Source organism: Osmerus mordax, chromosome 1 (assembly GCF_038355195.1).
Source record: "Osmerus mordax isolate fOsmMor3 chromosome 1, fOsmMor3.pri, whole genome shotgun sequence".
Taxonomy (NCBI): Eukaryota; Metazoa; Chordata; class Actinopteri; order Osmeriformes; family Osmeridae; genus Osmerus; species Osmerus mordax.
In genome coordinates this window covers 23,600,863-23,626,359 of record NC_090050.1, presented here as the reverse complement: position 1 = coordinate 23,626,359, position 25,497 = coordinate 23,600,863, and the positions used below count along the sequence as shown (strand labels likewise).

The following is a 25,497-nucleotide window of genomic DNA, read 5'->3' as shown; positions in this document are numbered from 1 at the left end:
ACATATCTCCCCTACATTTTTTAAACTTATCGTCTGACACCTTCCTGCAAGTGGTTGGGCTCCAGTGAGACTCCCCAAAACATCTACAAGGTTGAGCTTTTTGATGTTTGATGTCTCCCAGGCTGTTTAGGAGGCGGGTCACCTTGAGGAGAATATCCCCGAACAGGAGAAACACCTCTCTCAGCAATTATTTCAACTGACAAGTCAGAGAGCAAGAAATGTTTTATCGCTTGAAATACAAAATAAAACTAGAAAAAAGTAACAAACAAAAAGAAAAACCCTGACACAACAATATTCCCCCAAAAATACAGTTATTTATTTTTCTGATAGGAAGCTAAAACTTTGGTGGCAACTTTTCTCTAGCCGGACCACAATGTACAATACACACAGTACAAGACTAAACCCTGAGTGCAAGTGCAACTACAAACCAGTGCATCCACTTCTCTGTACAGCATGATGATATCTCCACAACAGTTGAGGAGTGGAGAGGAAAGGGGAGGGGAGGGGAGAGGAGGAGGAAAGGAGATGAGAAGACAGGAGAGAAGGGATTAACGGAGAGAAGATAGGAGAGAAGCAGAGAAGAGGAGAGAAGACGAGAGACTAGAAAGGAGGAGAGAGGAGAGGACACAGCCACTGAGGGCATTGCGTCTCCCCAGCAGGCAATCAGAAGGCTGAGCTGCTTAATTGAAATGCCTGAAATAGAGTCCCTCCATTAAGGCTAGGAGGCTGGGAGCCCCAGCCCCAGCCTCACACTCTACTGCGTCAAGAAAACAAGACGACGAGTATTGTCCTAAACCAAGCACAGATGCCACACAATCATAAAACTGAATAATATAAGGGTTTTGACAGAAGGATCTATGTAAAGTCATCAATCTTGTCTTTGTTGATTTAATGATACTTGCTGTAACACTAACAGGACGGTTATTTGATTGGGAATGACAGTTAAAAAAAAAAAAGACAGACAATAGGCCTATATGTCTCACGACGTTCAGAAATGCAGTGTTATTATGTATGGTTAGTGTCGGACTCTGTCTCTCCAGCCACCCTCAAGCACTGCGCTGACCAGCTGTCTCCGGTGTTTACCTACATCTTTAACACCTCCCTTGAGACATGCCATGTGCCAGCCTGTCTCAAGTCCTCCACCATCATCCCTGTGCCCAAAAAGCCAAGGCCAACAGGACATAATGACTACAGACCCGTCGCCCTGACCTCTGTGGTAATGAAGTCTTTCGAGCGCCTGGTGCTGGCACACCTTAAATCCATCACTGACCCTCTACTGGACCCCCTGCAGTTTGTCTACAGAGCCAACAGGTCTGTGGACGATGCAGTTAACATGGCCCTCCACTTCACCCTACAGCACCTGGACTCCCCAGCATCCTATGCCAGGATCCTGTTTGTGGACTTCAGCTCTGCCTTCAATACCATCATCCCCGCCCTGCTTCAGGACAAGCTCTCCCAGCTGAACGTGCCTGATTCCACCTGCAGGTGGATCACAGACTTCCTGTCTGACAGTCTCTGACTCCCAGTCCATCAGCACCGGATCACCTCAGGGCTGCGTCCTTTCTCCTCTGCTCTTCTCCCTGTACACCAACAGTTGCACGTCCAGTCATCCGTCCGTCAAACTCCTGAAGTTTGCGGACGACACCACCCTTATTGGGCTCATCTCTGGTGGAGACGAGTCTGATTATAGGTGGGAAGCGGCCAACCTGGTGACCTGGTGCAGCCAGAACAACTTAGAGCTCAATGCTCTTAAGACAGTGGATATGGTTGTGGACTTCAGGAGGAACACAGCCCCACTCACCCCCATCACCCTGTGTGACTCCCCAGTCAACACTGTGGAGTCCTTCCGCTTCCTGGGCACTATCCTCTCCCAGGACCTCAAGTGGGAACTGAACATCAGCTCCCTCATCAAGAAAGCACAACAGAGGATGTACTTCCTTCGGCAGCTGAAGAAGTTCAACCTGCCAAAGACAATGATGGTGCACTTCTACTCAGCCATCATTGAGTCCATCCTCACCTCCTCCATCACCGTCTGGTACGCTGCTGCCACTGCCAAGGACAAGAGCAGACTGCAGCGTATCATCCGCACTGCTGAGAAGGTGATTGGCTGCAATCTGCCTACTCTCGAGGACATGCACACCTCGAGGACCCTAAGGCGAGCGAGGAAGATTGTGGCCGACTCCTCCCACCCTGGACACTCCCTGTTTCAGTCACTCCCCTCCGGCAGAAGGCTGCGGTCCATCAGGACCAATACCTCACGCCACAAAAACTGTTTCTTCCCTTCCGCTGTTGGCCTCTTCAACAAGGCCAAGGAACCACACTGACTCTAATGACTTCTTGCTTAAAACACACTGCTTTTTGCACTTCATTACAATAATGGTATCTTGTACATTTGTATTTTTTTTTATATTTGTATTTTTGTATTTTATATTGTAATTTACGGCAATTTATATTTTATTTTATATTTAATTCTATTCTAATCCCACTTAGTACTGCTAGTTTATGTACCCTTAGTATAGATAGTCCACATATTTAAATTTTAGGTATATGTTTATTGTATGCACCTTCCTGCCAAAGCAAATTCCTTGTCTGTGCAAACTTTCATGGCGAATAAATCCCATTCTGATTCTGATCTTCGCTGAGGATATACGAAGCAAGCTTGAGAAACACGACGCTGCCATCTACTGGCGGGGTGATGTATCGCGGGCAGGTTTCGCATTTCTAGACGAGAAAACTGTTTTGAGTGTTCAGCTAGGATACTACTCAAAGAATTGTCGACCATTGACTGATATTGTAGGAAAACTGCACTGTAGGAAAACCTATTCACAATATATGCACTGTGCTGCTTTATGTGTGTCTGGTGGGGTGCAAGTGTTCAAAATGTGTTTAACATGTTATTTAAAAGCTTAAAAGTAAATGCAAATGTTTAACTGAGAAGTTTTGTATCATGTTTTCAGTGTCATTTCCTTTGCACTTTCACATTGGCTGTAAATTTAAGACGTTCGAAATCAAAACAATAAACCAAATCACTGTCTGGTTTTAAAATATGTTGACATAGTCACACTATGTCACACTTCTGACACACTTTGTCAAATTCAGAGTCTGAAAGAGTTGGTGAAACCTTCTACCTAGTAACAAATGACAGTGCATGATAGTGGCGGCTAATTGGTTACACTGATTTACCGACGTTGGTTTGTATAAGAACGCAAAAAGTTAGTCATTTCCTGGTCTAGTGTTAAATTAGCCATTGTAACCATAATGATTGTAACAAGCTGGTAGCATACAGTTTATGCTGTATGGTAACAGCCAACGAAGAAACCATGTAGGCCTAACCCCGTAAGTATTTTATTGTCCAAATAGCTTTATGAAGTCCGACTATGCGAAATAGCTTCTGAAAAAATGTGAAGTAAATAACTTGATATAGCCTAGTCCTAGCCTAAGTACACTTAACTAAAAATGTTGAATTGAATCTTAACTCTTGTTCGTTTACCGTTTAGGTTTACGATTATTTATAGTTAATCACTGGATTTTAATTGCTTAAATAAAAAAACTGTAGAAATGAGTATTCTACAACTTTTGACTGATGTTGTACCTGTAGTAGTAGTAGTAGTAGTAGTAGTAGTAGTAGTCCTAGTAGAGGCCTGGTCCGTGTACCTGGTGGCCATTGTTTTTTATATATTTTACAACCCGTTTTGACAAATGCAAAATAGGGCCGTAATATCGTTGTCACTTTAGTACCTCAAACCCACATTTAAGTATAATGTCTTGTTTTTGATTGTTTAGTTTTTGGGGGAATACTGAAATGATCATATAACACAAATGGTATAAGCAATTAATCGTTGGTTAGATAAAAAATAAATAAAAATAGGCTTGTTTTGTCCATTTCGGATGTCAGAACCAGATTATGGGGAAATGCTTGGTTTCCGTTGTCTTGTTTTATTTTGGAATAACCATGTAACACAAATGGTTTAACGAGCCATTTAGGCCTACTCGTTTGTTTGTTTGGTTCGCCGTACTATGCATACTGGCACTAGTGAAAAAGTGAAAGGGGGGGGGGGGGGGTGTAAGTGCAATGATTGGAGGTGTTATTACCTCCCAACTAGCTTTTTTTTTAACCTGTGATCTGTAGGCCTACTATCTTGACGATACAGCAGCAGGTTCTTTAGTAGAAGACACACACCAAGCTGGATGCACATGTTGACCGAGTTTGTTTATAACTTTATACCTCTCAACTGACTCCCAATATGTGGTCACAACAATGTGTTTCACAAGAAGAAGTTATTAATGGGACATGAAGCTGAATGAGACAAGCTAGTGGACATGTCTACCAGACAATGACAATATACTTGTGTTTGTGTGTCTCCAGGGTCAGCGATGTTGGTTCTACTCCTGTGTCTCCTAGTGCTCCTCATCCCTGGAGGCACAACTGCTGGTGAGTCTTTGTTTGCCATCAAGATGGAGAGAAACACCTGTGTTGACCAAACACATGTTGCTGAAAATATTATGTCTTCAGTGCATGTGTGTATACATGTTATTTACTGTTCAATTCTCAGGAAAGCTTTTTTACATTTGTGAAACGATGTCAATTGCTAGAAGACTGAATCGCGATTTAAATGTGAATCTGATTTCCCCCCCACCCCTACATACCATATTTAAATACTATGTAAATAGCTGTACATAACTTGTAGGCTACATATCTTGTAGCCTTTGACCTTGAAGAAAGTAATGAAAAATTCTCTAAAATATTCTCTTTCTCATTATTGTGATATTTAGCAAAAGTTAAATAATTTTAGTAATCCTAACGGACCTGAAACAGGAGAGGTTTAGTCTGATTTAACTTCAGACAGTGAGAAAAAAGTTATGTGTCTTTTTGCACAGTATATGTAAACTTCTGGTTTCAACTGTAAGTGTTTCAGACCTTCTGAGACAAAACAGTGAATAGTAAGGCTTGGTAGTTTTTTCCTTAAGATGTATTTATTTTTCTTAGACATCCCATCATGCATAGACAAGACTTTTATTAAACTCCCCTTGATATTCCCTTCTGTCTTGGTGTCTGTTCTTCCAGGAGAGTTTGAGCTGATTGGTTCACCTGACCCCATCGTTGCTGTAGTTGGTGATAAAATCATCCTGCCGTGTTCCCTGCAACCTCCCATCAATGCACAGTTCCTGACAGTGAAGTGGACCAGACCTGACCAGGAACATATACCGGTTCTGGTACATTTATACAGTAAAGGCCGTAACTTAAATTCCCTCCAGAATGCGTCTTACAAAGACCGGACAATGCTGTTTGAAGGAGAACTGGTCCAAGGCAACGTCTCCCTGAAACTCCTCGAAGTGAAGCTGGAGGATGAGGGCAGCTACACCTGTCGTGTTGTTAAGGACAGCCAGGAGAAGGAGACTGTTATCCATCTCAGTGTTGGTACGTTAGATAAAATAGAGAATATGTTAATGTTGAAGAGTTCCTGATTTCTCTGATGGTCGCATGTCTGTCTCTGTAGGCATGGTTTCTATACCAGTGGTATCCATCCTGGCAGTTTACGACACTGGGCTGGTTCTCCAGTGTGTGGCAAAAAGCTGGTACCCAGAACCTGAGGTGGAGTGGAGGGAGAGTAAGGGACAACTCCTCCATGCTGATGTCACACAGACAGACAAAGACCCTGACGGACGCTACACTGTGAGAAGCAAGGTGACTGTACAGAAGACAGACACCAACATGTTCACTTGCAGAGTTGAGCTGCAGGGACTCAACCAGACCAGGGAGACAGAGATCCTTGTTCCTGGTGAGGTTCTTTATTGTTATTCTTAAATTGTGCTTCATCGTTTTCTTTCTGTCTGGCAACTGTATCATGTTGACCTCCTGTGTCTTATAGATCAACTATTTCTGCTGAAAGGTGGCTCCTATGATTCAATAGTTCTAACAATAGCCATTGTTGCTGCAATCATTGTCATCTGCATCGTATTATTCTGCTACTTTCAGAAGAAATGTACATCATCAGGTATTACAATTAGCAAGACACAATCAAGTGTGTGTAGTTATGTCTTATGGTAGACATGGTATTTCCCCCTGTATTTCTAACAAATGTTTATGACTCTAAAGGGAAACAAGTTGACCGTGATGAGCCACAGAGCAGTGTCCAAATGCTTCCAGGTAGTGTGTGTGTGTGTGTGTACAGTATATTTGAGTTTGTGTGTTGAGGTTGAAGAGGGCCTCCTATTGGTAGAGTTCTTGAATGAGTTCTACTATCAGACTGGTGTGGTGCTCCTCTCCTCACCCCAGCCAGCCTCACTCACAACACCCACTATTCACCCCAGCCTCACTCACACCACCTACTATCCACCCCAGCCTCACTCACACCACCTACTATTCACCCCAGCCTCACTCACAACACCTACTATTCACCCCAGCCTCACTCACACCACCTACTATCCACCCCAGCCTCACTCACAACACCTACTATCCACCCTAGCCTCACTCACAGCACCTACTATTCACCCCAGCCTCACTCACAACACCTACTATCCACCCCAGCCTCACTCACAACACCCACTATCCACCCCAGCCAGCCAGCCAGCCTCATTCACAATAACTATTATTCAGACACTTTCGGAAGAAACCTACATCATCAGGTATTACAATTAGTAAGACAGTCAAGTGTGTGTAGTTATGTCTTATGGTAGACATGGTATTTCCCCCTGTATTTCTAACAAATGTTTATGACTCTAAAGGGAAACAAGTTGACCGTGATGAGCCACAGAGCAGTGTCCAAATGCCTCCAGGTATGTGTGTGTGTGTGTGTATATTTTGTATTTTTGTATTGTATTTTTATATATTTGTGTTTGTGTGTTGAGGTTGAGTAGGGCCTCCTATTGGTTGAGTCCTTGAATGAGTTCTACTATCAGACTGGTGTGGTGCTCCTCTCCTCACCCCAGCCAGCCAGCCTCACTCACAACACCCACTATCCACCCCAGCCTCACTCACAACACCTACTATCCACCCCAGCCTCACTCACAACACCCACTATTCACCCCAGCCTCACTCACAACACCCACTATCCACCCCAGCCTCACTCACAACACCCACTATCCACCCCAGCCTCACTCACAACACCTACCTTTCACACCTGCCGTTATTAGTATTGTTGGTGTTGTTGCAGATGAGTGGGGATGCTAATACAGACACTCTTTTGTCATCAGAGAGAGAAAGTCAAGTCAGCAATGGTCGTCGTGGTAGTGATAGTGGAGCCGGTTCAGAATGTGATGAAGACTCGTTTGATTGAAGACCATGCCAGAAGCCTACTCCCCACTACATATTATGGAACCTACTAGGACTGTCCTATCATGTGAGATCTATGAGAATATTTGTACAAATATCTTCCATCTCTCTTACATCCATCTCTGTTAAACCTGACAAATGTGCAGGTGTTTACGTGACGAGTGCAGTAGCACGTCTTTTACTACTTGAGCACATTTCATACAAGAATTGTATGAAATTCTTGTATGCTAGCGAGGCCAATGTAAAATGTTACATTTTACATTGTCACTATTATTGTTTTTATTGATTTTATGTAAAGCACCTTGAGCTACAATTCTTGTATGAAATGTGCTATATAAATAAAGTCTTACTTACTTACTTACTTACTTGTTTTGCTGTTGACTGTTTTGTATTTTGTTTTTACTATGTTCTTTTTAAATGTATTTGTATTATTATTGAGTGTACTTTATAAATCAAATTTACTTACTTACCTAATGCCCATTTATTTTTGTATCTATTTACGCCACACATTGTAGGGGGGGGGGGGGGGGGGGGTGAAGCTTGCCCGGGGGGGGGGGGGGGAGGGGGAGGGGGGGGCGACACCAGGGCTGCCCTGTATATATATACTGTATATAAGTCTATGCTAATGAGGTAAGCTGTCAATCAATGTAGGCTATGTCACAGTGTCATCGTACTCCCATTGGTTGATCGATATCAGAGTGCAAAGATTGACTTTCCATGCCTGGGGTTGGTTGCTATAACTACCTTAGTAAACAAATGGCTGCACACGCAGAGAATGTCTATGGGTATGTGTATGGAAGCCGTAGCCCACATCACGACTCCCTATTTGGAGCATGCAATACATCCCCATGCATCACACCCAACCATTATGAAATCAAAGATGCTAGGTGCAAGCCCAAGACAGCGCAGTGTAGACAAAGGCGTTAACTTCATTGTGTCAACCTTTATACTCGTTATAGCAGAGACTAAAATAACATGAGTACATATTTTAATAGTCATGTTGACTTTGTACAGTACTGTAGCCTTTCACAACCCAGTCCTAACCTATAACCTACCTATGGTAACATAATTTCAAGGTTTGCTTGTCACATTGTTATTAAGTGTAGCTAATTACAGTGGTGGTGAAATGCAAGGCACTAATTGGTCATCGCCGACCACAAATCCATTTGGTCGTTCCTGTGATGCAATCTCAAGCATGCCGTCATGTGATGTCAAGCATGCTGTTGTGGCGCTGGATGGTTACCAAGTGTTGATGATAAACAAAGATAAAAAGGGGGGTTGCGTGTGAAAGGATGTGGGAAGTTAAAGAGGACCAGAGAGGCAAGTTATTACCTGTAGCTGGGTAAATTCCGACTTACTTTCCCTCGTTAGGGATAGGTATTAGCTAAGGGGCGGTTGTGGAGCATGACGGCAGATCAAGGGACCGCAGGTTCAAAATCCCCGGTGTAAATCGCTTTGGATAGAAGTCTGCTGAATGAATCGGCTTTAGGCTATTATTGTTAGGCTAAGTTCTTCTTTCTCAGGGGGGAGGATGACGTACAAAACATTGACTACAGCCATGATGAGACGTGCAACAACACAAAACGACACTGGAATGGCTAGCGTGTGTGAGAATTTATGTAATTTGTTATCGATGTTTTGAGCTAAGTGACGGTTCCTAACCTTGTCTACTTAGTCGTTCAACAGTTTTAATCCACCAGGGGGCAGTCGGCCACTATTGACTGATTTACTGTGTCAATTGCTCGGGTAATCTCCAGTAATCCTGTTAATAAATTAGTTTTTGTGTGTCATACGTGTTGGTTTAACTGAAAAAATGCTGATGAGAAATGGTCTGTATCGTAGTAAGTAGTGAGTAGTAAGTAGGCTATCTTACTATTAGCGCAGTGAAGTTTTTCTCTTAAAAGTGCCTTGTTTCAGTGACGATCATCTACGAGTTTTAGGACTTTAATCAGTTTCGTGGATTTCTGAGTCTACCTCTGCTAACGCACAACTTGCAATTGTTAAATGATATGCGATGTTATAAGTTTTTTTTGTAAAAGGGTAAAATGCAGAAAACGTCTAAACAAAGAAATCCATCCAAATTCCACGCGACTACCTCCTCTCCCCGCCCCCTTCATCTGAGCCTTGTTTCTCATAGGTCAGTCCATCTAACTCGGCCTTGCTGATAGGCCGGCCTACGTGTCAAACGTCGCAGAGTCCATCCCTTCCGTTATCGGAATCTGGAAGACACAAGGAGCTAGTCTTTGACAACAGTTAAAAAGTTCATGTTGGACTTTTTAAAGGCATCAAACGGACATATGAAGGTAAATTGTTTAGTCGAAAACGATTTATTGTCTCTAGATTTATGTATTTAATTACGCGTGGTAGCCATCGCGATATCCGTAGGATATCTTAGGCATCTATTATCTATTAAATCTTTACAGTTGACAATTGAATTTATCATCATCTTTAAATTAAGTTTTTTTTATTGCGTTGGTGTAACGTTAACATGTAGGCTATACATTGTTCCAAAAAAATTGTTTCATTGAATTATGCGCATCTATATCGTAAAACTTGTTCATTATTAACTCTGAAGTGTTAACACATATACTCACATCCAGCTTTTGGAATCCGCGAATGATTTTATGATGGTACCTAATGTTCTAATCTAATTCCGCTATTCCCGAGTAGACTATTATCCCAGTTTGATAGGCTACCTGACTTTAAATAGGGATACAGACAAGTACAATCATAGACTATTGGTTGTATCTTAACACGTCTTGTCGCAACGTCGTTAATTTCACACTATTTAAACTTCAAACTCATAAAGGCCATTTCTATTAGGCGCCATTTCACAGACCAAGACGTATCCTACCATCGTTGAGCACTTTGCATAACAGTACTTCATTTACGCTTAGCCTACTTGCTGTGTCGGTATTCCAGACTTTTTTTTTTAAACGGGGGTCACTTCGGTCTCTCTCGAGAGGCCTCCTCCATTCATAGAAATCAAACACTGTATTGTGTTCATCTCCGTGGAGCCATTCACATGACAAGCATCTGGAGCACCAGTTCTCTCGCCCTCTTCGCCTCTGTGACTGACCGTGCAGAAGGCCAGCATGGGATTTCATCCATTAGCCCGTGGCATCTGTTGGCTGTTTGTGTGCGGTCGGACCAAGAGACAGCGCAGATTAAATTAGGCAAGGGAAGCGTGACCTACAGATAGCTGTAATACTTCAATCTAGTCCCGGAATAACCCATGCTAAGTGATAGAGTTCCACAAGACTATGCCAACTATCTTACATAACTAGTTTGACACCCTCAATCCTTTTTTAAAGGGGTTTGCCGTTTATTAATGTGATGCTCTTCTTTTTTTAAGCTTCTCATTAATAGAAGGAAGTCCACAGTGTTGCAGTGGTTCTAGTCTGCAGGGTTGCAGTGGTTCTAGTCTGCAGTGGTTCTAGTCTGCAGGGTTGCAGTTTGATCCTCATGGGTGACTGACTGACTGACTGGATTTAAACAGGGATGAAAGGATTACATAGACAGGGCTTCTGTGGAGGAAGCCTAGGAAGAAAGCTAGTGTGGGAATATTTGTGTTTCCCATAGTGCTGCTTTGAACAACACTGGTGCGTTCGGACCAGCCTCACGACATACGTGTAAATCAGGAAGCATGAGAATGGTGCAGTCATAACAGGAGGGCGCAGAAGTCCGTGCTAGCGTCAGAAAATAGGGAACCCTCTGATGTGAGGGAGGTTCTGTGTTTTGTAGAATCCTTCTCGGGTTTTTTAAAAGGTTCTCTTCAGGACTGTTACTTATGTGAATGTTCTACATGGAACCCTCTTTTCAGATAGTGGTTCTTTATGCTCCAGAAGGGTTCTATTTAGCGGAGGTCTTGTAGTTACACAGTGTTATAGACACACAGACACACACTCACACACATTTGGGGACAACATTTTCAAAACAAACGCAGCCCACTTTCTTTAAGGCCGGAGCAGCTTGTGAAGTTAACAGGCCTGTGAAAGCTAAGTGGAGGAGGTATATAAAGCTAGCGAGGCCTAATTGACATCCTCCCTTTGTGGCTTGACCACAGCCCCGGTGCAGGCAGATCTGGCGAGCTCCCTGGAGCTGCTGGTAAGCTTGTTAACAGAGTAGCTAGCTTCACAGACTCACAGGGAGAATTATTTCATTCCGCGTTCAGTGCCGCTGTCGTACAGAGTACAGCTTGGTCGTTGTTGGCCTGAAGTTTTCGAACTTTGGTCTCGGGATTAAAGAGGAATTACAATTCTTGAGGTTGAAGTTTAATCACACTTTCTTTTTCAAAGCAAGGAAGTGCCCTTTTCAAAAGTTTTTTTTGTAAATGAGAACGGCTCATTGATGCCAATATTATCGTATTAAACTGATCCATACAGGATGGTCACAGTCTCTAGTCAGACTAATCTGTCCATTAGTTATAGATGCTAGAAAGTTATTAGTTCCTCATGGGTTTGTTCGACAGAGAGACTGAGAGAGAGACTGAGAGAGACCAGAGCATGGGTCTGTCTGCATGGTAGCAGAGAGCCAGCCAGCTGTGATCCGCTCTATTACGCAACACTCCATCTCCTCTTGATGACTTCATGATGTGGAACCGAGATCGGACCACAGAGGAGGAGAGGACAGGGGAGGGGGGCCGGGGAGGGGGGCAGGGGGGGGGCACAGAAGTCAACCGGCGTGTGACTGAAGCACGGCCCACAGACTCAGGGTAGAGTGTGTGTTAGAGAGAGAGACAGAGAGAGAGAGACAGAGAGACAGACACACAGAGAGAGAGAGAGAGAGAGAGAGTATCTGGTTATAAACGCATCTCTCTGTTTTCTGGACAGTTTACCATGAGTGAGTTTGTCTGATTGAAGGAAGCCTGCTGTATGTATGTAGTGTTTTGAGGAACGTTGGTGTAGGCCTGTAGGGTGCATTGAAAAGCCTGTATCTATAGGAGCAGCCTGCTGGTGTTGTGGCAGCATGTCTGTGGTGGGGAGACCGCAGCAGAACACACCAGACCGCTCAGATTAGAGAGTGTGGAGGCTAAGAAGAGACCACAGCACATTTCAAACGCTCTCGGTCCAGCTTTTAACAGAACCCCACACTGACAAGACTCGTCTCGTTTGGGAGACTGAGAACTTAGAACTGAGCTACACTTTGGTTATTGTGAAATGTTTTAAAGATTATTTTTTTTGTTTAAATATTAATCGTCAGTTTATTTGCTACTGTCAGACACGAGTGATAGGATTTGGAGATGGTGCGTGTGTGTGTTTGTGTGCGTGTGTGCGTGTGTGTGTGTGTGTGTGCGCTCCTGATCTGGTGACCACATGTTGGCGTGTGTCTGGCTGCAGTTCACTAGCCACGCTCTCCCAGTCCTTGAGCATGCACCACAGGAACAGGAAGTGATGTCACCGGCCCACGTCCTGACACGGCCTCTGCTAATGGCTGTCCGCTGGGCCCAGCTGGAACCAAGAGGCCTGCGAAAGGCTTTCACAGATTTAACAGTGGAGCTGTTTGGACTGAAATTATAGTCTTTGCTAAATGCTTTAGAACTTAAGCATATTTGTCTCTGTTGGCATGCTGTGGTTGTGGATCTAGAACAGTCCATTACACAGAACAAGGCTTCTCTCTGTCTCACAGTGGCCTACCACTTCATAGTATAGTATAGATGTAGTATAAGTATAGTATAGAAATAATAATCCGTCAGTTTTGTTCTGAAGTGGAAGAGGATTTGACAACATTTCAGATTCCTTTAGTGTGTAAAATCATGTGATAGATTCTACACTATATGCTGCATTCAGGGTTGATGAATGTCTTGACCGTATTTTCAGTAGAAATACCATTGTTCCTTTCCCCATTGTGAGCAATAAGTCATAATGATTTCCCACTGTAGCTGGGCTCCTACTGACTGCTCCTCTCCATCCTAGTACCTTACCGACTGCTCCTCTCCTCCCTAGCATCTTACTGACTGCTCCTCTCCATCCTAGCACCTTACCGACTGCTCCTCTCCTCCCTAGCACATTACTGACTGCTCCTCTCCATCCTAGCACCTTACTGACTGCTCCTCTCCTCCCTAGCACCTTACTGACTGCTCCTCTCCTCCCTAGCATCTTACTGACTGCTCCTCTCCATCCTAGCACATTACTGACTGCTCCTCTCCTCCCTAGCATCTTACTGACTGCTCCTCTCCTCCCTAGCACCTTACTGACTGCTCCTCTCCTCCCTAGCATCTTACTGACTGCTCCTCTCCTCCCTAGCATCTTACTGACTGCTCCTCTCCATCCTAGCACATTACTGACTGCTCTTCTCCTCCCTAGCACCTTACTGACTGCTCCTCTCCTCCCTAGCATCTTACTGACTGCTCCTCTCCTCCCTAGCATCTTACTGACTGCTCCTCTCCTCCCTAGCACCTTACTGACTGCTCCTCTCTTCCCTAGCACCTTACTGACTGCCCCTCTCCATCCTAGCACCTTACTGACTGCTCCTCTCCTCCCTAGCACCTTACTGACTGCTCCTCTCCGTCCTAGCACCTTACTGACTGCTCCTCTCCATCCTAGCACCTTACTGACTGCTCCCCCTGTCTCCAGGAGTGCAAGCTGAGCATGGAGACCCTGAGCAGGGCGGAGCTGCTGAGCCTGCTGTGTGTGCTGGAGGGAGAGCTGCAGGCCCGGGACCAGGCCCTGCAGGCCCTCAGGGTGAGTCCACAGCCCACCTTCCCCTCCCTCAGGGTGAGTCCACAGCCCACCTTCCCCTCCCTCAGGGTGAGTCCACAGCCCACCTTCCCCTCCCTCAGGGTGAGTCCACAGCCCACCTTCCCCTCCCTCAGGGTGAGTCCACAGCCCACCTTCTCCTCCCTCAGGGTGAGTCCACAGCCCACCTTCCCCTCCCTCAGGGGGGGTCCACAGCCCACCTTCCCCTCCCTCAGGGTGAGTCCACAGCCCACCTTCCCCTCCCTCAGGGTGAGTCCACAGCCCACCTTCTCCTCCCTCAGGGGGGGTCCACAGCCCACCTTCCCCTCCCTCAGGGTGAGTCCACAGCCCACCTTCCCCTCCCTCAGGGTGAGTCCACAGCCCACCTTCCCCTCCCTCAGGGTGAGTCCACAGCCCACCTTCCCCTCCCTCAGGGGGGGTCCACAGCCCACCTTCCCCTCCCTCAGGGTGAGTCCACAGCCCACCTTCCCCTCCCTCAGGGTGAGTCCACAGCCCACCTTCCCCTCCCTCAGGGTGAGTCCACAGCCCACCTTCCCCTCCCTCAGGGGGGGTCCACAGCCCACCTTCCCCTCCCTCAGGGTGAGTCCACAGCCCACCTTCCCCTCCCTCAGGGTGAGTCCACAGCCCACCTTCCCCTCCCTCAGGGGGGGTCCACAGCCCACCTTCCCCTCCCTCAGGGGGGGTCCACAGCCCACCTTCCCCTCCCTCAGGGGGGGTCCACAGCCCACCTTCCCCTCCCTCAGGGTGAGTCCACAGCCCACCTTCCCCTCCCTCAGGGTGAGTCCACAGCCCACCTTCCCCTCCCTCAGGGTGAGTCCACAGCCCACCTTCCCCTCCCTCAGGGTGAGTCCACAGCCCACCTTCCCCTCCCTCAGGGGGGGTCCACAGCCCACCTTCCCCTCCCTCAGGGTGAGTCCACAGCCCACCTTCCCCTCCCTCAGGGGGGGTCCACAGCCCACCTTCCCCTCCCTCAGGGTGAGTCCACAGCCCACCTTCCCCTCCCTCAGGGGGGGTCCACAGCCCACCTTCCCCTCCCTCAGGGGGGGTCCACAGCCCACCTTCCCCTCCCTCAGGGGGGGTCCACAGCCCACCTTCCCCTCCCTCAGGGTGAGTCCACAGCCCACCTTCCCCTCCCTCAGGGTGAGTCCACAGCCCACCTTCCCCTCCCTCAGGGTGAGTCCACAGCCCACCTTCCCCTCCCTCAGGGTGAGTCCACAGCCCACCTTCCCCTCCCTCAGGGTGAGTCCACAGCCCACCTTCCCCTCCCTCAGGGTGAGTCCACAGCCCACCTTCCCCTCCCTCAGGGTGAGTCCACAGCCCACCTTCCCCTCCCTCAGGGGGGGTCCACAGCCCACCTTCCCCTCCCTCAGGGTGAGTCCACAGCCCACCTTCCCCTCCCTCAGGGGGGGTCCACAGCCCACCTTCCCCTCCCTCAGGGTGAGTCCACAGCCCACCTTCCCCTCCCTCAGGGTGAGTCCACAGCCCACCTTCCCCTCCCTCAGGGGGGGTCCACAGCCCACCTTCCCCTCCCTCAGGGGGGGTCCACAGCCCACCTTCCCCTCCCTCAGGGGGGGTCCACAGCCCACCTTCCCCTCCCTCAGGGGGGGTCCACAGCCCACCTTCCCCTCCCTCAGGGGGGGTCCACAGCCCACCTTCCCCTCCCTCAGGGGGGGTCCACAGCCCACCTTCCCCTCCCTCAGGGTGAGTCCACAGCCCACCTTCCCCTCCCTCAGGGGGGGTCCACAGCCCACCTTCCCCTCCCTCAGGGGGGGTCCACAGCCCACCTTCCCCTCCCTCAGGGTGAGTCCACAGCCCACCTTCCCCTCCCTCAGGGGGGGTCCACAGCCCACCTTCCCCTCCCTCAGGGGGGGTCCACAGCCCACCTTCCCCTCCCTCAGGGTGAGTCCACAGCCCACCTTCCCCTCCCTCAGGGTGAGTCCACAGCCCACCTTCCCCTCCCTCAGGGTGAGTCCACAGCCCACCTTCCCCTCCCTCAGGGTGAGTCCACAGCCCACCTTCCCCTCCCTCAGGGTGAGTCCACAGCCCACCTTCCCCTCCCTCAGGGTGAGTCCACAGCCCACCTTCCCCTCCCTCAGGGTGAGTCCACAGCCCACCTTCCCCTCCCTCAGGGTGAGTCCACAGCCCACCTTCCCCTCCCTCAGGGTGAGTCCACAGCCCACCTTCCCCTCCCTCAGGGTGAGTCCACAGCCCACCTTCCCCTCCCTCAGGGGGGGTCCACAGCCCACCTTCCCCTCCCTCAGGGTGAGTCCACAGCCCACCTTCCCCTCCCTCAGGGGGGGTCCACAGCCCACCTTCCCCTCCCTCAGGGTGAGTCCACAGCCCACCTTCCCCTCCCTCAGGGGGGGTCCACAGCCCACCTTCCCCTCCCTCAGGGTGAGTCCACAGCCCACCTTCCCCTCCCTCAGGGGGGGTCCACAGCCCACCTTCCCCTCCCTCAGGGGGGGTCCACAGCCCACCTTCCCCTCCCTCAGGGGGGGTCCACAGCCCACCTTCCCCTCCCTCAGGGGGGGTCCACAGCCCACCTTCCCCTCCCTCAGGGGGGGTCCACAGCCCACCTTCCCCTCCCTCAGGGGGGGTCCACAGCCCACCTTCCCCTCCCTCAGGGGGGGTCCACAGCCCACCTTCCCCTCCCTCAGGGTGAGTCCACAGCCCACCTTCCCCTCCCTCAGGGTGAGTCCACAGCCCACCTTCCCCTCCCTCAGGGTGAGTCCACAGCCCACCTTCCCCTCCCTCAGGGTGAGTCCACAGCCCACCTTCCCCTCCCTCAGGGTGAGTCCACAGCCCACCTTCCCCTCCCTCAGGGTGAGTCCACAGCCCACCTTCCCCTCCCTCAGGGTGAGTCCACAGCCCACCTTCCCCTCCCTCAGGGGGGGTCCACAGCCCACCTTCCCCTCCCTCAGGGTGAGTCCACAGCCCACCTTCCCCTCCCTCAGGGGGGGTCCACAGCCCACCTTCCCCTCCCTCAGGGTGAGTCCACAGCCCACCTTCCCCTCCCTCAGGGTGAGTCCACAGCCCACCTTCCCCTCCCTCAGGGGGGGTCCACAGCCCACCTTCCCCTCCCTCAGGGGGGGTCCACAGCCCACCTTCCCCTCCCTCAGGGGGGGTCCACAGCCCACCTTCCCCTCCCTCAGGGGGGGTCCACAGCCCACCTTCCCCTCCCTCAGGGGGGGTCCACAGCCCACCTTCCCCTCCCTCAGGGGGGGTCCACAGCCCACCTTCCCCTCCCTCAGGGTGAGTCCACAGCCCACCTTCCCCTCCCTCAGGGGGGGTCCACAGCCCACCTTCCCCTCCCTCAGGGGGGGTCCACAGCCCACCTTCCCCTCCCTCAGGGTGAGTCCACAGCCCACCTTCCCCTCCCTCAGGGTGAGTCCACAGCCCACCTTCCCCTCCCTCAGGGTGAGTCCACAGCCCACCTTCCCCTCCCTCAGGGGGGGTCCACAGCCCACCTTCCCCTCCCTCAGGGTGAGTCCACAGCCCACCTTCCCCTCCCTCAGGGGGGGTCCACAGCCCACCTTCCCCTCCCTCAGGGGGGGTCCACAGCCCACCTTCCCCTCCCTCAGGGTGAGTCCACAGCCCACCTTCCCCTCCCTCAGGGGGGGTCCACAGCCCACCTTCCCCTCCCTCAGGGGGGGTCCACAGCCCACCTTCCCCTCCCTCAGGGTGAGTCCACAGCCCACCTTCCCCTCCCTCAGGGGGGGTCCACAGCCCACCTTCCCCTCCCTCAGGGTGAGTCCACAGCCCACCTTCCCCTCCCTCAGGGGGGGTCCACAGCCCACCTTCCCCTCCCTCAGGGGGGGTCCCTGGGGAGGACAGGTCGAGGGACTAGCGGTGGAAACGCTGCTGAAGAGTGTCAGTGGGAGAGGATCTGACAGTCACAGGTTAAGATCCTCCCTCTGCTGTATGTCACTTTCAACAAAAGCGTCTGCTGAATTAATTGTTTCGTTATTACTCATTACACTATTTTATGACAGTAAAATATCCGCAATAGAACCTAGCCCTGATACAACAGGGCTGTTCCTCTACTAAGTCAGAGGGGGAGGGAGAAAGAGAGAGAGACCGGTAAAAAAAGTGGTCTCTCTGTGCGGTGCCTGTGTTGTGTCTAGACCACATTCCTCTCATCTTCTGGGATCAGGCCATCTAAGGCAAGAAGTGCTCCAGCTGGCCCAGCGCCTGCCTGCCTGCCTGCCTGCCTGCCTGCCTGCCTGCCTGCCTGCTGGACATGGAGCCTGAGCTCTCGTCTTCCTCTTCTCCTCTCCTCTCCTTTTTTCAACGTCTCAATTGTAAACAAAAAACTTTTTTGTGGCTTTTTGTGCGTCACCTGTAACGCCTGGTTTACAGTATTGCGTTCGTGAAGTTTAGAGGTATGGCTTGGGAGATGCAGTCACACATAAGGGATTGCGTTGAAAAGTTACTTACAGTCTGTAAAAACACGCGATAGTGTAAACCAGGCGTAATGTGTCACAGTCTGTGACGAGGGGCTGTGGTCAAGTCAGGCGGAGGGACGGGTCAGTCCTCCAACCCCAGCTCACACAGGGAGGGCAGTTTGTCTCTCTGTAAGCCATCACCCACAATGCTTTGCTCACTGTGACTCATGCCGTCTCGTCTGCCAAGGGCCACTGCCCTGCCTAAGCACAACCTGATTCTCAATACAGGAAGCAGTCACGATCACTTCCTGTTTTCTTTTTTTAAAGTCTCAGTTGCCATCGTGCAACTGAGAAGAAGGCAGAGGAGAGGGCAGAGGAGAGGGCAGAGGAGGAGGCAGAGGAGGAGGCAGAGGAGAGGGCAGAGGAGGAGGCAGAGGAGGATGCAGAGGAGGAGGCAGAGGAGGAGGCAGAGAAGGAGACAGAGAAGGAGGCAGAGGAGGAGGCAGAGGAGGGGGCAGAGGAGGAGGCAGAGAAGGAGGCAGAGGAGGAGGCAGAGGAGGAGGCAGAGGAGGAGGCAGAGAAGGATGCAGGGAGTGAACCTGATTGTGAGCTGAGCAGCATAGGCAAACAACTTCCCTTTATACCCACGTCACTGTGTGTGTGTGTGTGTGTGTGTGTGTGGGAGAGAGCGAGAGACCATCTGTGTGTGTGTGCGTTTGTGGGACAGAGATTTGTGTGTGAGCTTGAGAGACAGACCATCTGTGTGTGTGTGAGTGAGGGATAGAGCGTTTTTAAACATCTGAAGAGGGCATGTGTGTAATGTTGTTTCTCAGACGTGACACACAGGTCGTCACTGTTGAACCGAGAGAGGGGGGTGAGCACGATGCAATGTGTTGGTCATGGAGGGAGGTGAGGAGGGGGGGTGAGGAGGGGAGGTGAGGAGGGGAGGGGAGGCGAGGGGTGAGGAGGAGGGGGGGGTGAGGAGGGGAGGCGAGGGGTGAGGAGGGGGGGGGGGTGAGGAGGGGAGGCGAGGGGTGAGGAGGGGGGGGGGGTGAGGAGGGGAGGCGAGGGGTGAGGAGGGGGGGGGGGTGAGGAGGGGGAGGGGTGAGGAGGGGTGAGGAGGGGGAGGGGGGGAGGCGAGGGGTGAGGAGGGGAGGTGAGGGGTGAGGAGGAGGGGGGGGGGGCAGTGAGCACAGTGTTTGAGTAGGGTGAAGGAGCCACGGGGAGGAGAAGGGAGGAGGAAATGCCTGTAGGAGAGGGGAGGACCAGAGTGGAAGAGGAAGGAGGAAGTGAGGAGTGGACGGGGGAGGGGAAGGGAGGGGTCAGTCCAGCTGTCAGTGACCAGACTGCGTCCATGACCACCATACTGCGTCCATGTTGAAGACACTAGTCTCTGGGGTCTTCTGAGATTTCCTGTTCCTGCTCTGCTGTTCGTTTGATCTGCCTCTCAGCGTGTCCCCACGGAGCAGATCACATAACACACCCCACCACGCCCCTCCCTGGGCCGCACAGATGCCCACACAGATAGCATGAATGACGTCATACGTATTCCTCTGTTTGTCAGTAACACAGGTTGAAAGTATTCATATCTATGACTCTCCCAAGATAAGGAAGGCGGGTTTTTTACTCACAAACTTCAATAAGCTTATTATTAACTCGGTCCATGAACGAGCTGGCAGACTTCTGGTTCTGGAGTGAATCTGTGAGAAGATGTGAGGTTCCTCTAGGTTCTCTCTCATCTCCTCCTCTCTTCCTCTCCTGGTCCTCTGTGCAAAATGAATTACTGTTGCTTACGGTACAATTAATACTTGCCTAGTTGAATCTCAGTTGCCTAAAGTCAACATAAATGGAAAAACGTAGAAGTTTTTTTTATTTTACAGAGACCCAGACAGACCCTGTGACAGTAAAGAGAACTGTGATCAAATCAAACTTTATTAAACTCCTTTCTCCTCCTCCTCCCCTCCTCTCCTCCTCCTCCCCTCATCCCCTCCTCCTCCTCCCCTCATCCCCTCCTCTCCGCAGGCCCAGCGTAGAGACCTGTACATCCAGGAGCGTTATGGGAAGTATTCCCTGAGCGACCCCTTCCTGGCCCTGCAAAGAGATGGGGAGGCTGTGGGGGGCCAGGCACCATGGGGGCCGGGGGCTGTGGCCACCACCAGCCCCCTGGTGGTCCTCAGGTTGGTGGTGGGCCACTGCAGGACGATGCAGGAGAAGATGCTGGTACAGCTGGCTGCAGCAGAGACTCGACACCGCAGGGTGAGTGTGTGTGTGTGTACAGTAGGAGCAGGGTTTACATTTAGTCATTTAGCAGACGCTCTTATCCAGAGCGACTTAGAGTAAGTACAGGGACATTCCCCCGAGGCAAGTGTGACCGGGAATCGAACTGGCAACCTTCGGATTACTAGCCCGATTCCCTAGGGTTAGAGTGGGAGTTGGAAGAATTGTCTGTCCAATGCATGGCAGGGTGGGTGAGTGTATATCTGTGTTTAGGGTAGGATGAGTGAGGATGAGTGAGTGTGTGGTTATATGTGTGTGTGTGTGTGTGTGTACGCTTACTTGTGTGCATTGGGTGTGAAACCTTTTTCCTCAAAGCTGCATCAGCACCTAGAATCTTCAGGTTTTCCAAATCAGAAGTGAACGTAGGGATTGAATCTGCTCTTCCGTGATCGGGTCAGTGTGTCAACAAGACCAGAGAGTGAGCATGGAAGGACAGTCAAACAGCAGAATGCCCGGTGTGCTGTCAGTCACGTGTGTCTGTCGCCCCCTGGTGGTGGCCCCAGGTCATCGCAGACCTGGAGGAGGAGAGGCGCAGGCATGCAGAGGACACAGCGGAGGGAGACGATGTCACCTACATCCTGGAGAAGGAGAGAGAGCGTCTGCTCCAGCAGGTAGGGCCCTCGCTGCATAGCTACAACTTCCACATCTACACCAGTCAGAGTCCCAGGTGATTTAAGGTTGCTGGGTAGGTTAGGGTGACTGCTGTGTGACTACTCTGTGTCTTGCCTTGTGTGTGTCGGTCCTGTGTGTGTGTGTGTGGTTGGCCCTGTGTGTGTGTGTGTGTGCAGCTGGAGTTCGAGCGCGGCCAGGTGCGTCGGCAGGAGAAGCAGCAGCGCAGGCAGCAGGAGGAGGAGAGGAGCCGGCAGCAGCTGTCCCGAGCCCTGGCCTCCCGGCTGGAGCAGGAGCAGCAGGAGGCGCAGGGCCTCCGGGCCCGGCTGGAGGAGGAGCGGAGGAGGGCCCTGAGGATGGAGGCGCAGCTGGAGGAGCAGCTGGCTGAGTTCGACACGGAGAGGGAGCAGCTAAGAGCCCGTCTGAGGAAGGAGGAGGCACAGGGAGGGCGTCTTCAGGAACAGCTGGAGGAGATGAGGAGGGAGCTGGGGGCCGGGGGGAGGAGGGGGGGGGGAGGAGGATGGGGAGGGGAGGAGCGAGCAGGAGGAGGGGGAGGGGAGGAAGGAGCAGGAGGAGGAGGAGGAGGGGAGGGGGCAGGAGGAGGGGAGGGGGCAGGAGGGGGGCCGGGGCAGGCAGAGGAAGGTTCTGTCTAGGCAGGGCCAGATCTGGGAGCCGCCTGTCTCTCCTCCTCTGAGAGTGAACGGCCCCCACAGCCTCCACAGCCCCCAGGGTGTCCAGATCCTGGAGGCTGAGAGGCTGGCTCAGGACCAGAACAACGACCAAAACACACAGCTACCCCCCGGGCCTGCCCCTGCCTCCCCCACAGCCTCTAACCCAGCCTCCACCCCTGTCCTGGCTCCCCTTTCTATCTCCACCCCTAGCGCTACCTCCACTCCTGCCACTGCCTCCCCGACAGCCTCCACCCCTCCCCCAGCCTCCACACCGGCCTCCACCCCTGCCCCAGCCTCTACACCTTCCTCTGCCCAGCTCTCCCAGAGCAGCACAGTCCCCTCTCTCACTTCCTGCCCCAACCCCAGCGTCAGCCCTAACCCCAGCCTCAACCCTAACCCCAGCCTCAACCCTCACCACAGCCTCAGCCCTCACCACAGCTCCAGCCCAAACACTAGCCCCAACCCCAGCCTCAGCCCTAACCCCAGCCTCAGCCCTCACCACAGCTCCAGCCCAAACACTAACCCCAGTCTCAGCCCTAACCCCAGCCTCAGCCCTAACCCCAGCCTCAGCCCTAACCCCAGCCTCAGTTCTAACCCCAGCCCCAGCTACCAGTCGTCCTACCAGGCAGGCATCCACCAGCGCTTCCATGCTGCTCGCCACAAGTTTGAGGGCCAGGCTGACCCAGAGTCCCCTGTTCCCCAGGGCGCCCTGCCCCCTGGGGACGCACCTCCGTCACCCGGGCCCCCTCCGGAGGCCAGCCCCATCAGGCAGCTAGCCCGCAGCACCGTCACCCAGGTCCTGTCCCGCTTCACCACCCAGCAGGGGGCCTCCAAACCCACCTCCTCCAACAGCTCTCCCTTCGGCACCGACTATCGCCACCTGGCCCCCTCCTCCCCCGTCACCGCGAGGGCCTCGGGAGCCTCCCCTCTGGGGCTCCGCTCCCCCATCATCCCCCGCGCCGACCGGGGGATCCCTCCCCCCATCCCCCCCAAGAAGCCCGGCCTGGCTCAGTCCCCCGCCTCCCCCGGCCCCAGCCCCAGGGCCGGACACATGACGGAGCGGTCGGCCAGCTGTGCTCTCACCTCCAGCCAGGACGGGGTCAAGGAGCTGGACAGGGTGGTGTCGTCCACCAGCTAGCCAGCTCAGGGTCTGATACCAACACGTGTCAACTGTTGGTATCAGAGATGATTTGGAGATTGGAAACTCTTGAGATGAGGAGTTTTTTTTTTAAACACTGTAAACAGTATCTCTGTGGCTAGGCCCGGACCTCACCAGCATTGCTGTTGGTTGATCCTCGATGGTTGGAGGGGACGTGAGTGTGGTCGATCAGACTGGACTTTTCTAGCTAGCCCTGGCTGGTTCTATCTAGTTCTATCTAGTTCTGGCTTGTTCTGGTCTGATGTAGCTTGGCCTGGCTGTGTTGCTGCCCTGTTTAGTATGGGCTTTCCTTCCTACTTTCAAGTACTCTGAAGTACTTGAATACTCCAAGGTACTTGAAGTACTTCTGGGTACTTGAAGTACTTCTGAATACTCCAAAGTACTCTAAAGTACTCCTGATTGCTCAGAGGTACTCCTGAACACTGTCATGCATTATCATTTATTTATTTACATTGTCTAATTGATTTAACCATAGCACTGTATATCATGGGGGTTCTGCATCTGCTTGTGTTTATTTGGTTACTGATCTGGTATTTACAAAAGTAATAACTATGATTAAGGCAGGGCACTCACTGAGGGTGGATCATGCGTTGAAAGATCAACAGATCAACATGGATGTATGGATTTAACGAGGGGTTACACTCAAATGTGCCAACTTGCTGATTAAACGTGACTGTTGAGCGTGTCGTGAAAAAGGTGCTGATGATGCTTTTCGTCCAAGGTTTTTGTTCGTCCAACGTCCGAGTTTTATGTTTTGATATCGAAGACAACGAGGACAGGAACTGTTTTATATTTTAATTTCATAAAAACAGTGAGAGATTTTCAAACTCAATGCACATTGATTTCACATTCCAAATATCTCTGGGATTATTTATAGTTATAATATTAATACTACTATTGTTTAGATTTGGATGATTATGATTGATTATACCGTATGTTCAGTATATTATGTCCTCATAGCTGTCGTTTAGAAACATGTACAGTGTATTGTATTATACACATGAGAAAACATGCCAGTAGGACTATACATATTTTATCACCCAAATAGTATACTGCTCAGACTGCACAAAGTAACTGTATTTAAAAACATTGACATACTATATTTTGTATGTATGTATTGCTTAGCATCAGAGTATAAAACTCCTCTAAATCCTGCTTGTATGCGAAGGCAGAAGACCGGCTGTTCCTCCTGTCAGATAGGTACGGGGACGGGGTGTATATAGGACACAGGAAGTGACAGACAGAAAGTGGAGGCGGGGTGTGTATAGGACACAGGAAGTGACAAACAGGAAGCGGAGGCGGGATGTGTATAGGACACAGGAAGTGAGAGGCAGGAAGCAGATGCTGGGTGTGGATAGGACACAGGAAGTGACACAGGACGCGGAGGCGGGGTGTGTATAGGACACAGGAAGTGACAGACAGGAAGCAGAGGCGGGGTGTGTGTAGGACACAGTAAGTGAGAGACAGGAAGCGGATGCTGGGTGTACACAAACACCCAGGAAAAAGGAAGTGACAGACAGGACCTGCTTGGTCCCCTCAGAACCAGTATTTTTTTTAATTGAACAGACACTTTTATCCAAAGCGACAAGTAGTGCATATAGAAAGTAGAGCAGAATGTTAAGGATCAGAAGTGCGTGGTTCTAAAGGTACTGACCACTGAGTGGTCAGAGTCAACGAACCGTCTGTATTTACAAGTGAAAAGTAACGCCACCTCAGTGGCCTGTATCACATAGCAGTACTATGTTACATTGCATTGAGGAATCTCTGGAGCTGTTATTCATACAAACATACAGTATAATTCATGACAATAAAGTTTTATTTTATTGTGAATTGTTTACTGGGTCATGTGTTGAATTGGATTGTCAGCAAGTACAATAACCTAATTTATTACTCAGTGCACTCAGTAAAACTGCCCTAATTTAATAGGATGTAATATATCTTAACCTGAGCATTATGTCTTGCTGGTAGAGGTGGAAATGAGTGCTTCGTGCAGTTATCCACTAGATGGCACTGTCTGACTAACTGTAGGGTATAAATACAGGGGTCGGTTGTGCATCAAACCTCAGGCCTAACATTCACACACAAACACATGCCATACACATGCATAAACGCAGACAGTCGCAGGGATCCAATACAGGAGGTTGCTAGTAGAAATCCCATGTGCCTCACTTGCATCCGACATCAAACCATTCCGTCACACCAAAGACTCACAGTTGTCATTTTGAAGAAAACAAATAGGCTACTGGGTGATAAAACACATAGGAAACGGTAAGAAACCAAGGCAAACTGCAATTTGATCAAGGTCAAATAATTATGTTTTTTCTTTTCTGCGGTCAAACGACCAACGTTTAGCGCTCCTTGGCTAGTCTAGTTTTGTTTGGCAAACTTTTTTTCGCGCTGTTATTCAAACCCTAACGTTAGTGAT

At 50.7% G+C, this 25,497-nt stretch overlaps 2 protein-coding genes across 3 annotated transcripts; both read left to right on the top strand.

The window, feature by feature from the left end:
- Window positions 1-3,258: 3,258 nt before the first annotated feature.
- Window positions 3,259-7,706, top strand: LOC136949308 (butyrophilin subfamily 1 member A1-like). 2 transcript variants are annotated; one of them, XM_067243565.1, is made up of 8 exons: window positions 3,259-3,336; window positions 4,367-4,432; window positions 5,066-5,419; window positions 5,499-5,780; window positions 5,871-5,996; window positions 6,098-6,148; window positions 6,727-6,777; window positions 7,195-7,706. In XM_067243565.1, exons 2-8 carry the CDS (start codon window positions 4,375-4,377, stop codon window positions 7,275-7,277), a joined length of 1,005 nt encoding a protein of 334 aa, XP_067099666.1. In that variant the 5' UTR covers window positions 3,259-3,336; window positions 4,367-4,374; the 3' UTR covers window positions 7,278-7,706. The 2 variants fall into 2 exon arrangements, with proteins under 2 accessions (XP_067099666.1, XP_067099675.1); XM_067243574.1 differs by lacking the exon at window positions 5,871-5,996.
- A 1,746-nt stretch (window positions 7,707-9,452) lies between these two features.
- LOC136942189 (CTTNBP2 N-terminal-like protein) lies at window positions 9,453-24,896 on the top strand. The gene is made up of 6 exons (XM_067235055.1): window positions 9,453-9,576; window positions 13,849-13,956; window positions 20,379-20,612; window positions 21,137-21,244; window positions 21,422-21,733; window positions 21,879-24,896. The coding sequence occupies exons 1-6, from the start codon at window positions 9,538-9,540 to the stop codon at window positions 23,049-23,051; spliced, it is 1,974 nt and encodes a 657-aa protein (XP_067091156.1). The 5' UTR covers window positions 9,453-9,537; the 3' UTR covers window positions 23,052-24,896.
- Window positions 24,897-25,497: the final 601 nt, after the last annotated feature.

What these genes read in the sequence shown, in the direction of transcription:
- LOC136949308 (XM_067243565.1), top strand. Translation starts at nt 4,375, where the DNA reads ATGTTGGTTCTACTCCTGTGTCTCCTAGTGCTCCTCATCCCTGGAGGC. An exon ending in CCCTGGAGGCACAACTGCTG is followed by an intron (nt 4,433 to 5,065) that starts GTGAGTCTTTGT and finishes CTGTTCTTCCAG; the next exon opens with GAGAGTTTGAGCTGATTGGT. An exon ending in CAGTGTCCAAATGCTTCCAG is followed by an intron (nt 6,149 to 6,726) that starts GTAGTGTGTGTG and finishes ATGACTCTAAAG; the next exon opens with GGAAACAAGTTGACCGTGAT.
- LOC136942189 (XM_067235055.1), top strand. Translation starts at nt 9,538, where the DNA reads ATGTTGGACTTTTTAAAGGCATCAAACGGACATATGAAG. An exon ending in CATCAAACGGACATATGAAG is followed by an intron (nt 9,577 to 13,848) that starts GTAAATTGTTTA and finishes CCCTGTCTCCAG; the next exon opens with GAGTGCAAGCTGAGCATGGA. An exon ending in AGGCCCTGCAGGCCCTCAGG is followed by an intron (nt 13,957 to 20,378) that starts GTGAGTCCACAG and finishes TCCTCTCCGCAG; the next exon opens with GCCCAGCGTAGAGACCTGTA.